General features: G+C 34.2%; 1 protein-coding gene across 1 annotated transcript in view; it reads left to right on the plus strand.

The window, feature by feature from the left end:
- Positions 1-12,071: 12,071 nt before the first annotated feature.
- The window catches only part of LOC111631302 (acid phosphatase type 7-like), a 42,964-nt gene continuing 39,511 nt past the window's right edge, over positions 12,072-15,524 (plus strand). Inside the window, exon 1 of the mRNA XM_023375523.1 lies at positions 12,072-12,378. Coding sequence (XP_023231291.1) covers positions 12,291-12,378 — 88 coding nt within the window. The 5' untranslated portion in view covers positions 12,072-12,290. The remainder of the gene's footprint in view (positions 12,379-15,524) is intronic.

Consider the following 15,524-nt stretch of genomic DNA (forward strand, 5'->3'; position numbering starts at 1 on the left):
CCGTCCATGAGACGACACACTACGTATCCAAACACCAAGAACCAAAAACTACAAACCAAGAACCTTCGTCTCTTGAGTCGCACAAATTTATAGATTTTTTTACAGCAGTCGCCTCTCCATTGGTCTCTCATTGTCACCTGGTGACAATTCGAAACCTAATGGAGGGCGCGGGAGAGGTTAACATAGCGACTGAATATGATCCTCTCTCTCGTCGCGTTTTCCTCGAATTTCTCCGTTTCCATTGTTTAACTAATTTTCCGAAAAAAACCAATTGCATTGTTCAATCGAGACACCTAATCCGTTTCCTTATCGTCTGAAAAGGAGCTCGTTATTTTCAATCGAACCCATAATTCGGACCTCTCAGTCGACCCCTGTTCGGGTCCTCACATGATGACGATGACTATAAGTTCGTCGAAAGTGCTTGCAATAAGAAAACGTACATGTAACGCTGACCTCAGTGTCTTCTCCATTTTATTTTATTAGACTTTATATCCATGCTTTAATACATATACAACAACCTTTCTATGAATGCCGTATTGTAATGTTATCTTGAAAGTATTTTAAACAGTAAAAAAGAACTTTAAATTAAATGCTCATTACTAGAAAAGTTCATTTGTATTGATATGACTATTGAACAATAGCCAAAAACATCTGTTATTAGTGATAATGTATCACTTAGCCCATTTGCAATTACTTCTGATTGTTGTTTTGGCCTGAGATTGTATGCTGTTAATTCGAAGACATGTAATTAAACCATAACTGAATGAAACAATAAAACCCAATCACCATAAAACTCCAGTACAGCAAATTTATTTGCAATAACCATTTTCAATAATAATTAAAAGCTTTAATAAGGTAGTTCTAAAAGAACCTCGGATACATTGAGAATGCAGAAAAAAGAATGGAGATTTTAAAATATAGGATATTAGCAAATTTCAAACAAATACAACGTTCAAAAAATTTGTTGCAAGTCAAAAGCAAATTACAATAAAAGTAAACAAACATTGGTGATTAGGAGATCTCTTTGAACAATCTCCGAGTATTGGAAATGCTTTCAACATCTTTTGTATTTATAAATTTAGAGTAGAACAAGTAAAACTGTAAAAATAAAAATATTTTGGCTTTAGATACGCCGATTAGAAAAATCGTTATAAAAAGTTTTAATTGGCATAAATATGAGCTTTAGTTGTTGATAACATTTTGAATGAAAATCATTTGTTTTTATGCAATTTTATCTTTACAAGCATAAAAACCATAAAAGGAAATAGCTTTGAGGTACCCCCGTGAACTTTGACCTATCGACCCAGAATTTTCGCGAGCACCTCACTGATAACGAGAAAGGCTTAAGTTTAAATTTTGAGCTTTCTAGACCCAGCAGCTTTTCACTGCGAGCGTCTGCAGTGCCGGAAGAAGAAAATACAGCTTTTTGGCGATTTTTGCACATTTCAATTGCTTCTACAGTATTTCGACAACCCCTTTATAGTAAATCGAATTTTTGCACACTGCCTAAGAAAAGTATTTTTCGAACGAGATATTCGGAGTTACTTTAGTTGTTTGAGACAGAGAAATCAACCCCCGAAAATCGGCAACTCTGAATCCGCACCAAGTGAAAAAGTCTGTCAATGACTTTTTCACTTGGCGCGGAGTCACTGCGTGACACTCGATTTAATTTAAAAAATAACTTATTCTATAGGGGAGAGGAGGGAAAGAGTACGCACCCTTCTTATTATTTTTTTATTTCTCAGGTGTTTATTGTTTCATCAGAATACGTTTTTGTCTGAATATATACGATTTATACATCTTTCCATTTGGTCATGTTAGAAAGAAAAAACAAGTATAGTTTTGACAAGAAATTAAAAGAAGGTGATTGCAATGTGTACTGTTACCCTGTGTTGGAGGTTAAGAGTACGCATTAATAGCAATCACAAATAAAACCACCTGTGCCTTCATAGTCTGAACACTGCGACAGCCGGATGGCCGAGCGGTCAAGGTGGCAGCCTACCGCTTCGACTGAAATAATTAAATCCTAAATATGCGGCCGGATGGCCGAGCGGTCAAGGTGGCAGCCTACTGTTCTGGGAGACTCGGGATCGAATCCGGATAGGTCGAAAATTCCTCAGGAATTTATTCAAAAGTTCGTCGAAAGGTTCTCAGGAATCCTTAGGAATTTTTCTGGGAATGGTCCGTTCGGAAATGTCGAGCCCCGTCCCTCACCACCCGGCCGTCCCATTGTGGGCCTGGCCGAACTCGTAATGGGCTTGCAAAAAGAGGCTTTCCTAGTGCGCACAGGGTGGAAAGAGTTAAAAAAAAAAAGTACGAACACTGTTCGTGCCACCACCGTGTCCACATTTGACCCAGTCACCATCGAAAGATTGTTCGCAGTCAGGACAGAAAACCCCTTCATTATTAGGCTTATCAACTCGCAAAGTGGAAGCTTGCTGGTCTTTTTTTGCGCCAATTCTATTTTCACCTTTTTTATTTTTCAGTTTTCTCCTTTTCCTTCTGCTCTAAGATGTTCCTGAAAGAATTTCTGACTTGAGTACTGTCCGGCACTGCTGAGTACTCTTACCCTCCGAAACAAAATTCCATAAACTTGCCGATAGAGTGCAACTCCAGCCAGACACCGACACGAAAGCTACCCCATACTTTAGCTTCGATCTTTATCCCTTCAGGCACTTTGCTTTCACAATTCAAGCTATAAAACTGAGAAAGATTGTAACCTGAGTTTGCAAAGTTACTTCCGGAAATACAAAAATGTTTACTAAACTATTAATGTCCTGGTGACTCACAGACAAAGAAAAGTTGGCTCTGACACACTTTGCCATCAACAGTAAAATGTGTGCACGGGAAACTCTTCTGTTAGTGTTACCAAATTTGAGAAAAGCAATGCGAATTCTTAACCGCCCTCCCCTACTTATTGATAATACGCTTTATTGTAAAATTTTTGTTTATGCTATGTGAAATGATATGAGTATTGATAGTAAATTATTTAAACAAAGTTGACAAGAAAATACTTTATAACTATCATAATCAGTTATTTTCAAAATGAACTTTTAAATCAAAGATAACTGTTAAGATTTATAAAATTTTATCATTTTATTTTTAATAACAAAGTTCAAGTAGATAAGTTATATCAATATTTATCGTTGTTTTGTTTTTTATTCTATTAGTATTGTTTAAAATAAGATTAACTCAAACTTGTATGGTTGCTTATGATGAACAGATTGATAAAAATCTATTCTGGAATAGCGAACATTTTTATTTAATTGAATACTTCGTGGAAAATATGGTGGTTAAACCAGACATTGGTTTATTATTATTAAAGTTAATAAAGATTTATTTTAAATATTAGACAATTTAAATTAACAGATATCAAAAGATCGCCATCATTTCTTATATTGTAAAATTGCTTATTTTCAATATGAAAATAGAAAGTTTTTAAATTGCAAGCATTTTATAAATAGGACCACTTATCTTGAAAAAATGTCAAAGTTACTTAGGCTTACTTAAGGTTATAAATTACATAAAAACTTTACAGGTATCTAATGTATCTAATACAAGGCCGGCAGTAACAGATCCGGCTATTGCAGGACTGATTTTTGCTGCCAATGTAAAAAATAATTCTAACTTAACCGGTATCGGCACCCTCGGGATTTGGCATGCATGCACGTACTGAACACCTACCAAGATCGTCTCTGATTCCATCCATGAGCCACTCGTAGGAAGCAATTTTAGCTAAATGGATTGTTTTACTATTTAAAAAGTAAAGAATATTTTATGTTACTTTTATGTACTTTTCTTCACAAAATTATATTTAATTATATTTTTCTTTAAAAGTATATTCATACAATTGAAGAATATTTTGTACCAGGTATGTACCGGTACATCCACCACACAGTTTATTTCACCAAGTAAGTTATTATTATTTTATTTTTAATTGTAGCCCTTATATCGTGATTAGCGATTCAGAATGTAATAGTGATATAAAAAATACATTTAGAGAAGTCTACGGTTTTTATTGGCGTATCGAACAAACGAATACAAATGGACCGTAGACCATCAGTGGCGCGCAATTAACTGATTGCCCCTGGAAGTCGGCTTTTTACAGAAACACAACTTCCCTATCATCAAATGTCACTGCACGACACTGACGTAACCATCTTAAGTTAGTCTCGGATATTAAAAGAAAAATGGATAAAATAAAAATATTCTTTCTATAAATTAAAACCTAATTTGACATCAGTGACTCAACTCAGAGCAACTTCATAATCATACTTGTCATGTTTATAGTTACGTAACTCAAAATCGGCAAGTCCTATTCTTTGGAGGAGCCAGGGACCCTCCAAAGTCTTTAAAAGGGAAAAGAACACTAGAATCTTCTCTTAATTAAAATTTTTATATTTATATCGTGTCGTGTTTTCTATTTCTCTACTACTTATGAATTAATGGCTACCTAAGGTGGAAATGTTATTGAATTCCGCATCAAAAACATTTTTATCCGTTTATACGTTCAACTCGGCTCCCCAACGTTAAATCCTGAGCGCGCAATTGAATATTACATTAATAAATATTCCAAAACTGATTACTGATAAGTTAAAAGTTTATCGGGAGATATTAAAATAAATTATTTCGCATCAATTACATGCTCTGAAGGAGAGTATGGGCTACTTAATTTGTAGAAATTTTAGCTACTATTTGAATTTCTTGAAATCTACTCTTTCCAATTCTTCAATCTGTACTTTCTCACAGAAAGTAGTCCGTCATGCTTGACAGGAAAATTTCTAGTTATACTATGACATCGCCCAACTTTGTTCTATCACAACAGAATTGAGGCGGAGCCGGAAAGAAAGAGGTGTCACGGACTGGCGATCTTTGTACCTGACGATTGTACAGATGATCCTTGCACTTGCCGCAACGGAGGAGGCGATCTAAGAACCAAGCATTCGATGTCGATTGCTTTGTTCTTGTGTTTTGTTCGTTTTTTGCGTTCATTATCCGTTAGGCGCATAAAATTTTTTATTTAATTTTTTTTTTTGGTTCTTAAATTCTGTTAGGTATGCTGAGTCCCGTCAGGGAGCGTGGTCATTATCACTTTTACCCCACTTATCTCGAAAACGAAGTCATGAATCTGAATTTTTTTTATTACATTTTTGTATTTCTCATCTCAATTAATGGAAAATGGCAAAGTTTAATCAAAATCGATCGATCAAATTTTGAGAACGAACACAATTCTGTGAGTCACATAGAAGAGACTTCGCTAACGCTCCGCCTCAAAAATGTCTTTCTTTTGACAAAAAATGAATTTTTTTATATTTACATACGACTATTAATAAAAAATATTTTATGGAACCTTGCCTGGTGCTGTGCATAACTTAAGTTTGGTCTTTCTGATATCGACTCCCGCGTAAAACAAGACCATACTGTAATTAATTTGGATTTATTATTCTAAAGATTAAATTTTGTAATTGAGCACAGCAAATATCGGTAAACTTTTCCCTACCTATAGATTGTGGCTTATTCCTAGTTCTATTGACTAGCATTAGGGTTTCTCCCTATACAATAGTACATAGATTTCTTCATTCAAGGAATTTTCAGAAAAGGGAAATGGCATCATTCTAAGAAATACAGAAATTATTCAATAAACGTTTCTCACTATGCTATTCAGCAACATATAAGGGCGCCAAAAATCCCAAAAGTTTGGGACTCACTGCTCTAAACTATCTTGAATGCTCGATTAATTCTCTGAAGAGTCAGAAAAAGTGGGTCGGATCGAAAAATCGTGATCCGTCCCAGATATGTAGGGCCCTGTCACACCATCGAACTGCTCCATTATAGGTATGGCCGAACTCATGGTGGACTTCATATAAAGGCTTTCATGACGGAAAGAGACGGGAAAAAGAACAAAAAAGATAAAAAGAATGACAAGAAGTTACAGTGACACATTCGGTTTTGCATGAGATTGTTGTCCATTCAGAACGCTTAAATACTTTAGAAGTCTTCCTCTCTCTCTTCAACTTCCGTTCTCCAACTAATCTTCCAATTCTTCAACTTTTTGTTATATAAATGATCATCAGATGACTCGTAAGTCATTCACTCACGTGATGATTTCATCATCTTGATAGAACAGCTACGATCGACCCAATTCTAGTGTGAGCAATGATTTGGAACTTTCTGGTAAAAACAATCCGGAAAAAATTATAACCCGTCAAATAAAACATATTTCGATTAAAAATAACAAAAAATTCGCTTTACCGCAGTTTTGTTTTCTTATTAAACCCAGCAGACTACGAAGGATACCAATAAAACACACTATAAATATGCAAAATGGTCAGAGAGTCGTACACATTTCCCATAAGGAATCTCTGTCTAAGAAACCGATTTCCTCCATAAATTTTTCAAATATGCACTATGATTTAACTAAATGTCAAAACGTTTTAAATTTTGGTATGTCCATGAGTCAGTTTTAATTAAAATCTATTTTCATGTTTTATTTTATATCGTCAGAACTGCTTAGTTAAATTGAAAATTGCCAATTCAAAATAATTCTTTTCACATATAAAATTTAAAATACAAGTTATTTTCTAGATTTTATTCGGTGTTTTCTAGTCAAAGATATTTTTTAAAAGCTAAAAAAATTAAATTTTATACAGGTAACCCCCGTATAACACGGGAGTAACTCCCGTGTTATACGGGGGTTACGTTCCAGAAAATTGCATGTTATACGAAACAAAGAACTAGTGTGAAAAGGGGGGGTTAGGTTCCAAAAATTAAAAAACATGTTGTTAAATCCTTATTTAAATCGGATTTATTATTCATTTTTTTCATAGGTAAAATATTTATTTATTATTTAAGTAAATATTTTACCAGAGAATTATTCATCCTATATGATGATCTCAGTATGAGCATCATCAACTGGTAACAGTTTGTGGGTTCATTCTGTGGGTGATTAATGGTTAAATTATACAATTGGGACCCTTCTTTTGCCTCTAAAAGCTCATTTTAGAATTATAGATTCCTCCACACGATACTATCGCTAGTGCGGGCGCCGCCATCTTTCTTTCACCGTCGTTCCTAAATGCCTATAAACAGCAGCCCACTCCCTTTGCAGAGCGGCCGCTATTAAATGGATTATTTGTTGAAAGAGCATTCAAAGTAGCCACAAAACAATTAGAATGCTCGCGCGGAGTTACGCAGACGTATAAAAAAAAACGCACCCTTTATTACATTTTACGTTGTACGAGGGTTTTACCCAATTCCCGAACCGTGTTAGAGTGAACCCGTGCTATAAAAGCACCGTGTTATACGGGGAATGTTCCCAATTCTCGAACCGTGTTAGAGTGAATCCGTGCTATAGAAGTGCCGTGTTATACGGGGGATGGTACCAATTCTCGAACCGTGTTAGAGTGAATCCGTGCTATAGAAGTGCCGTGTTATACGGGGGTTACCTGTATGTGAATACGAGTATTTCGAGTTGGCAGTTGTTCAGTTTGGTCAAGCCGTTCTACAGATATAAAATATTTATAAAAACTGAAAATAAATTTGTAATTTAAAATAAAAATTGCTCATAAGCATACATACCGGTCTAAACGTAATGCAATTTTATTTATCGTAAAACAGTACACATAGTACGAATTTGGATTAATTTTGATATAAATCGATTTTTTTAGACAGATTTCCTTTGGGAGAAGGCTATCCGAACAAAAATATCTAAGATATAAAAAATTGTGCCAAGTAAAATTATTATAGTAACTCGGATAACAGTCAATTTTTTTTTCTTAGGAGTTTTTCTTTGGTAAAGATAAGCTTGGCGTTTCCAAGCGATACCCACAGTATTTTTTATTATTCTTTCCTACATTTCGCTTTGAAGCGCCAAATTATCTTTATCAAAGAAAAAAAATTCCGACTGTCATCTAAAATGTCATAATTTTTACTTGAAGCAATTTTTTTACATCTCAGATGTTTTTGTTTGGGTAAAAAAAATACAATAGTTTAAGATTATTAATAGCATTATTTTCGTTTCATGGATCATTTGGGAAAATGTAGTATGCTCCAAACGCAATTCCTACTAACATACGAAATTTCTCATGAAAAATAAACCATTCTTATTTAAAATCTCAACAAATTTGATTCGTCTATGCACTTGGTAATATCAAGTCCAATATATATTCAATTCTTGATACCATAAAAACAGATGAACTAGTTTTTTTAATGATGAGAAACTAACAATTAAGAGCATCTGAATTTCAGTTCATCTTGTCATTTTTAATTATATCACGTTATATATAATCATTTTGTTATCTAAAAAATTCTGCACTTGTTAATTTCGCATGCGATGTTACATCGTGATAATAAATGCAAATGGAATCACTAGGATTCTATAGAAAAACTAAAGTAACTATTTCAAAACTATAAAAATCTTATATCTAACAAGTAATTATTTATTGCGACATTGTCACAATGCCGGACTGCAATTTTTAATCATATTGTCGTGGGAACAAACGGCAACCAGTCGTTAGGAACACAAAGGTATTTATTAACTCAATGTACAACTCCTGCAGCTTGCAGTACGAGAACAAGACCCGCTCTCAGCCTGAGAGCTCGCTGTTATATACTACAGAGACATGGTAGAAACATGGTAATTTGTTAGTATTTACATATGTTCTCAGACCGGGAGAACACTACCCACCCACAAAAAAAAAAGAAACCTGCATCAATGAGGTTCGAACAGGAGACGTTCGCTCGATAGGCGAAGCCTCTAACATCTACCCCATGAACGACACGGTGGGAAGACCGAGCCGTGGCAATATTTTTAATGTATTTAATTTAAAATATATGCTCTCCATCTCAAATTGGTATGGTCTTGTACAGTACATCATACTTTTCCTGTTAGCAATAGATTATCTATCTATACCATTCAGGAAAAATTTTAAATTGAAATAACGTGACTTCTGGTCTATACCAGAAGTTCGTATATAGTTAATCGTGGCCTCCTGCCCCTATAGTTTCCATATCTGGTCTCAATTTTCATCCATCTAGCGCCATTCTCGAGATTAAGGAAGGACAGACAAACGGATGACAGTGGAAATTTATAGGTCTACAATTTTTTCTAATTACAGCACAATAAATTTAAATAAGAAAGCAATTACTTATTATTTAATATAAAATTAAAAATATAAAATTATTATAATTATAAATTTTTATTGCATATCAAACAGCTGTTAAAATAATTCTTTCGTTATTAAAGCACTAATCTAATAAAAAGTTACATATAAATTATCAATATGATGATAAAACAATCATCATATAGAATATCATTGAGTTATGTGATGCATTTAGATAAAATATAATAAATACATAAGTTGAATTATAGTATTTACAACTTAACTTATGTATTTAGTATATTTTACCTTTTTAATTTAGTTAAGACAGATTTAACGCTTTCAACCTCTCGCTCGCCACTAGATTCTCGTCTGCATAGTCTCACCCGGGCACGGACAGGCGAACTTTACATTCGCTTGGTGTCGATTGCTTTATTCACGTGTTTTGTTCGTCTTTGGCGCCCAATTCAATTAGGTGCGCGCAATGCTTCCCCCCCTAAATTCGGTTCGACGAGTTCAATCGCGTCAGGACATGGACACTGTCGCTTTGACCCCATATATCTCGAAAAGGAAGTCATGGACACCTATTTCTTATTATATTTTTGGATTCCTCATTGCAATTAACGGGAAAGGCTAGATTTTAAGCCGAATTTTACGCATGTATGTTCCTGGCCTTACATACGTGCATATTTTTCACTTTACGGCGTTTACCCTGAGGCCAATTTTGTGTGCCTCCCGACCCAATGTGGCCGTGGCGTGCTGTAGCATCGTCTCGCTTTCTTCTAATAGGACGATATCGTTCATCAAATCTCCAAGATGGTTCTGGTCAAACCAGTGGATTGGATGCCCCAATGCGCTCATCGGACTCTTCGCCCCGCGTATGACATAATCAAGGGCGATGAGGAAGAGGAAAGGGGACAGGACCCAACCCTGCCTTACTCCTGTCGTAATTTCAAAGAAATCCGTATGACCACCTTCAGTCTTGACACAACAACTCGAATGCAGGTGCAAGGCCTTGAAAATGGTGACAAAGTTTGTCGGTACACCATATAATCGCAAGCCGCCAGGTACTCGCAGTGAACACTGTCAAAAGCTTTCTTGAACTTAATGAAATTGATGGCCAATACTCAACGCATTGTTCGATGATATTTCGAAGGGAGAAGATCTGCTCGCTGCACGATCTTCCGCAGCAAAACCCAGCTTGCTCCTCCCGTAAGCGTTGATCGAGGGCAATCCTCCGGCGTCGAAGGAGGACCACACAAAATGCTTTACCAGGCACAGAAATGAGAATGATACCTCAACAGTCGGTACACTAGGAGATATCTCCTTTCTTAAGAATTCTGACTATATCGTCCCTTCTCAATCCTCTGGAACCTGCTCACATTGCCAGCACATGTTAAACAATAACGTTAGCTTTTCCAACATGGGTTGCCCTCCACGCTTCAAAATTTCAGCCGTAATTTCGTCCAAACCGGATGCCTTACTATTCTTTAGGCTCTTAATCACAAATTGAGAAATGCTTTTTTTTTCGTTTTAAAATCTTTTCTTGTCCTGTGGATATCAAGAATAGATTATCACATGGTATTCAAAACAGGTCCTGCCCTTCTTTTGGATATGGAGCACCTGCGTGATCTGTGTATTTGCACAAGTCTCATATCTATGTAGCATATGTATTGATAGTTACAAATGTATGAAGCTGACTCAACTCTTACAATGGTTTAGAAAGGTCCTGCGCTTGGTTTATTCTCGATCCTTGGCGTCTCGAAAAGGCCTCGTTTATGTATTTTGCACTGGCTCCCGCGAAATATGGAATCAGAGAGTGTGTCTTCCATTTTGACTTTAAGCATGTCCTTCCTCTATTTTATAATACGTTCAAAGATTATCGCCAAAATTAAGAAACTCTGTAGGCTAAAACGCAATAATTAACTTTTTCTTTTTTTTGTAATTAAAAATTAGTTTTTCATATCATTATATTTTAGTTCAAGTTTATCCAAATACAGTATCTTATTTTTTCCTTATCTGTTAATGATAATTACAATCTTTTTCATGCCAATTATGAGTTTGATCAATAAGAACTGGATGAGGGCGATGAGGAATGGTGGTCGAATATCCAGATCAACCCACCTAAAAAAATTTGAGCCAATCCGAATTCGAATTCGTGTTTTCAGCGAGATCGACTGGTATCTTTAACATTTCAGTCACCCATCTTGTATTTTATATAAACAAACAAAAATGTGCTATTAAAGCAAGTATTCCCCCATCGTTGATAATTTAATTTTTTTCCCCATTAAATCAATTTTTTAAAATGTTATTTTCACGAACATCCTGTAGAAAAAGTTATGAAATTTCTAAACAAACTTAAAATGAGGACATTCCTTTACTGTTTTTAAAAGTAAACTATATTGAATAATAGTTATTAACTAATATAAATGTAAAATCAACATTTATATTGTACAATCTAAATACCAAAGAACTTCCATTTAAATTCAATTAAGTACATAAAATTCACATTAAAAATATTAAACACGTGGCAAAAATTAAACACGTCTTTGCATCCAATCACCAGGAACAAACACAGAAAAGACTGTTCAGTTTCTTCCACGTATTTTTAATTAAAACTTTCATTTAATTCTAGATTTACCGGATGTTGTTTAATATCCTGAAATTCACTACATGGAATCGCAAAACAAAAGAATTCGAAGTAATGAAGTGAAGCAAATAGACATAAATTTCAATTTAAATACTATTTTTAATAATACGATTATTATTTACAACGAAGCGAAAATGAATAACTGAGTAATTTCATTTCTCATGCAATCATTTTGTTGTTGTAATAAATAACCTTGAAATTCTTTAAATTGACGAAGATTCATCGGCCTTCGTTCCACAATTAGAAAGCTATTGCACATCACGTGCTTTTGGTGTTAAAAATCCAAATATTTTCGATAAAATACAATACAAAGATTATCTAGAACAACTAATTATTTTAAAATATACATATTTTTTTTAATTAAAATATCCACAACACTGTAAATTAAAATAATTATTTGATTACAAAGAGATTAAAGTACAGTACAACGACTGGATCTGTCATAAGTCGTGACGTCATTCCAGGTGATAAAACAACAAAAATATAAACAGTTCGATGCGACTCGATGCTAAGAATAAAAGTTAGTGGGCAGAGGAGTGAAAATGTTGCTTCTGCTGGTTTTAATACAAATTGTTGTAGTTTCGTGTCAGCTTCTGGTTCAACCGGAGCAAGTTCATCTGAATTATGGAGGTATGTAGCCTATTAGTTACAATTGTTGACATTATAAAGGCGATATATATAACATTTAATTAAGAAGTGTTGTTACATAATAAGCCTTAATTTATCTATACATTAAACAGTTAGGTAAATACCCTATAAGTATCCTTCTTACTGTTAATAAATTTTGTAGACCTCTGTTAATAATAATCACTTAATTATGAGATTTATTGATAAAAGAATTTAACAAATCGATAGAAATAAATTAACATTGCTTAACCCATTTTTATTTAAAATAAAGTTTATTAATTAAATTAAATAATATCATTTTATACGTTGATGTCATAATAAAATTAATAATAAGAAAACACAGATATTAAATAGTGTTTATAATAATACCATTACCAACGTTTGGTTAAAACAACGGGGAAAAGGATTCCCTTTGCCTGACAATATCTCCTTATTCTTTTACATCAACCACTGTTATCATAGTCCACTTTCCCTTATTTAGTCTATCCCATCTTCCTTTCTTATCCAACACTGATGTAACAATATAGTAATATTCAGCAATTATATGAGGTCCTGCATGGAAATCAAACTTTAAGGTCCAAATGTTGACAAACGAGATAATAAAGCTCTCGTTTTTCAGAAATAAACAAAGCAAGTCTCATTTAAACAAAGTTTTTTTTTTGTTTTTTTTTTTTTTAAATTTAAAACAAAAGATAAATTGTGAGGAGAATGTCAAAGTTGGGGGAAATGTAGTTAGAAAGGAATTGGGTTTAGTCACCAGATTGACCTCTTCCGCATCCCCAAAAATTTTGAATTGTCACCAGGTGACAAGGGGAGGCCAATCAAAAAGTGGAATTGGGGAGTAAAACATATAAAAACATGCAATTCGAGAACGGGACATTCTTGAATCTTTGTTTATTGCTCCTATCACTTGGTATTTCTCTAAGCATATGCTGTTGGATTTTCATCTCCCTTGGAGTTGCATTTGCTCCCCAGGAATTGTTTTCCTGCTTCAAGAATCATCCCTACTACCAAACCATCCTTTCAAAGCTGTACAGTGCACCCCAGGGCTGGCAATCTCAAAAACATAATGAGGGACTGTGAGAAAACAGCCTAAGAAACGGACTTTATTTGGTTTCTCTCTGCAATAATTGTGGCAGCAGAGAATTAGCCCTTTTGTAAGAAAATCTTTAATAATTAATTAAACAATAAAAAGCATGGAAAACCTGTCTCAGTGAGTATTTCATGCCCACACACGATTGTCCCAATCCCTCGACTGCCTCAACAATCGCACACAGGCGGCAAACATTACAATTATGATGATTTTAAAAATCATCAAAAGCATTTGTTTTTGTTATTATATAGTAAATTGCTGGATATTACTGGTATTGTTTTGTTATTTATAATTAAATCCAGTTTTTTAAACAGTGAGTAGTTATTCAATACTGATGTTCTACTTTTTGTCCATCCAATGACCCATTTTATTGTATCTTTTAAAAAGAAATGTGCATATATTTTATTAATTACTAAAAATATTTTAAAAATTTTGTATTTTATATTTAAAGGTTGGTGTACACTTGAGTAGAATAGATGGAGTAGTAGAATCACATAGGTTTGATGCATGCACTTGGTCACATTGCATAGCAGATCAGGCAGAATTTACAGCAAAATAAAAAGTGAAAATATTCAGACAAGGTGTTTTTGTTGGTATGAGTATAAAGAATTAGTGGTCTAGATCAGGGCTTCTTAAACTATGGGTTGCGACCCCATTTGGGGTCACTTAGTGAAATCTTGGGGTCGCGAGATTTTAATGCAAAATTTTGAAAATAATTTGTGAGAGTTTGAAAATGAGTTTGAAAGTGAGGCATGCTTTGTGTCATAAATTTCGTGAGTTGCAGTGAGGCATGCTTTGTGTCATAAATTTCGTGAGTTGCAGTGAGGCATGCTTTGGGTCACTTCTGGTGCAGCGAGACAATGATTCAGCAACACTGATTGTAGTGTGAACTAGTGTAGTGTTGTCACTTTTCAGTGTATTCAGTTGTCTCTGTTCCATTGTAACACAAGAGTGAACTGTGGTAGCACACCATTATTGTTTTTGTAAATTTGTATATATCTTTATTTTATATTTTTGGGTCATGAAAAAAATCACAATCATAAATGGGGTCATGAATAAAAAAAGTTTAAGAAGCCCTGGTCTAGATTATTAGAAAAGGATGCTGAAAATTATATAATTCTTAGTAGTTTTGCACTTAATAAATTAAATCATATGCTGTGATAAGAGAAACAAGCACAATAGAAATTTTATTTTTTTGTAAGCTTTCATGACAGTGCTCTCCTAAAAAAAAGTGATGTCTGTTAATGAATGCCAAGAGATTTTGGCATCTGAGGTATTGGCCTTGTTAATTTGAAGCAGAGGGGCAGAAATGTTGCCTCCTTGAGAATGCACAATGGAATTCTTTCCATGAGACCTGTTCTTTCTATCCACCCATCCTCCTAGTCTGCACATGTCCATTAGTTATGATGCACATGGATACAATACTGGTCTTCATCCACACCCACTCACTCTATCTGTTTTCTTAAGTGTGTGCTTACCTTAAAGAGAAGGTTGAGGTTACTGCAAGGATTTCAATGTTATTGTTATGACACTTTAACTGAAAGGATCTTCAGATTTTTGGAGGGTCAAAATGGATAGTATGTTTTAATCTATAATTTTTCTTTAGGTATAATTAAGCATATTGAGTATATTTGCTGACATTCTTTTAAATAAATTATAAATGAACATACTATGATATACAAATATATACTTTTTATTTTTATACTAAGATGTACAGGTTATCATTTTAGGGCTAGAAGACATTTGTCACTATCCATTTCAGCATTTGTCAGGGAATGCTGTTTGCATTTCTCTGAACCAGTTGCCCTGCACTCACAAGAGAAAAACTGTTATGGGTACAGGGCATGAGAAAATTGCCAGCAATATTTGGCAATTAAATCTGCAAGTGCTGAATAAATTATAATCATAAATATACTTTGTTCAAATGATATGACATCAGAAGAACAGAATAAATAGAACATTCTAAATTTAAAAAATCTCGGTCAATATTTGATAAGCAATGCTTGTAATCTGAAGCAGGCCTCTGAAAGAGACTGAAAATATTTGTGATAACAAA

This window comes from Centruroides sculpturatus, unplaced genomic scaffold, assembly GCF_000671375.1.
Source record: "Centruroides sculpturatus isolate CEXI.00-Female unplaced genomic scaffold, Cexi_2.0 scaffold443, whole genome shotgun sequence".
Taxonomy (NCBI): domain Eukaryota; kingdom Metazoa; phylum Arthropoda; class Arachnida; order Scorpiones; family Buthidae; genus Centruroides; species Centruroides sculpturatus.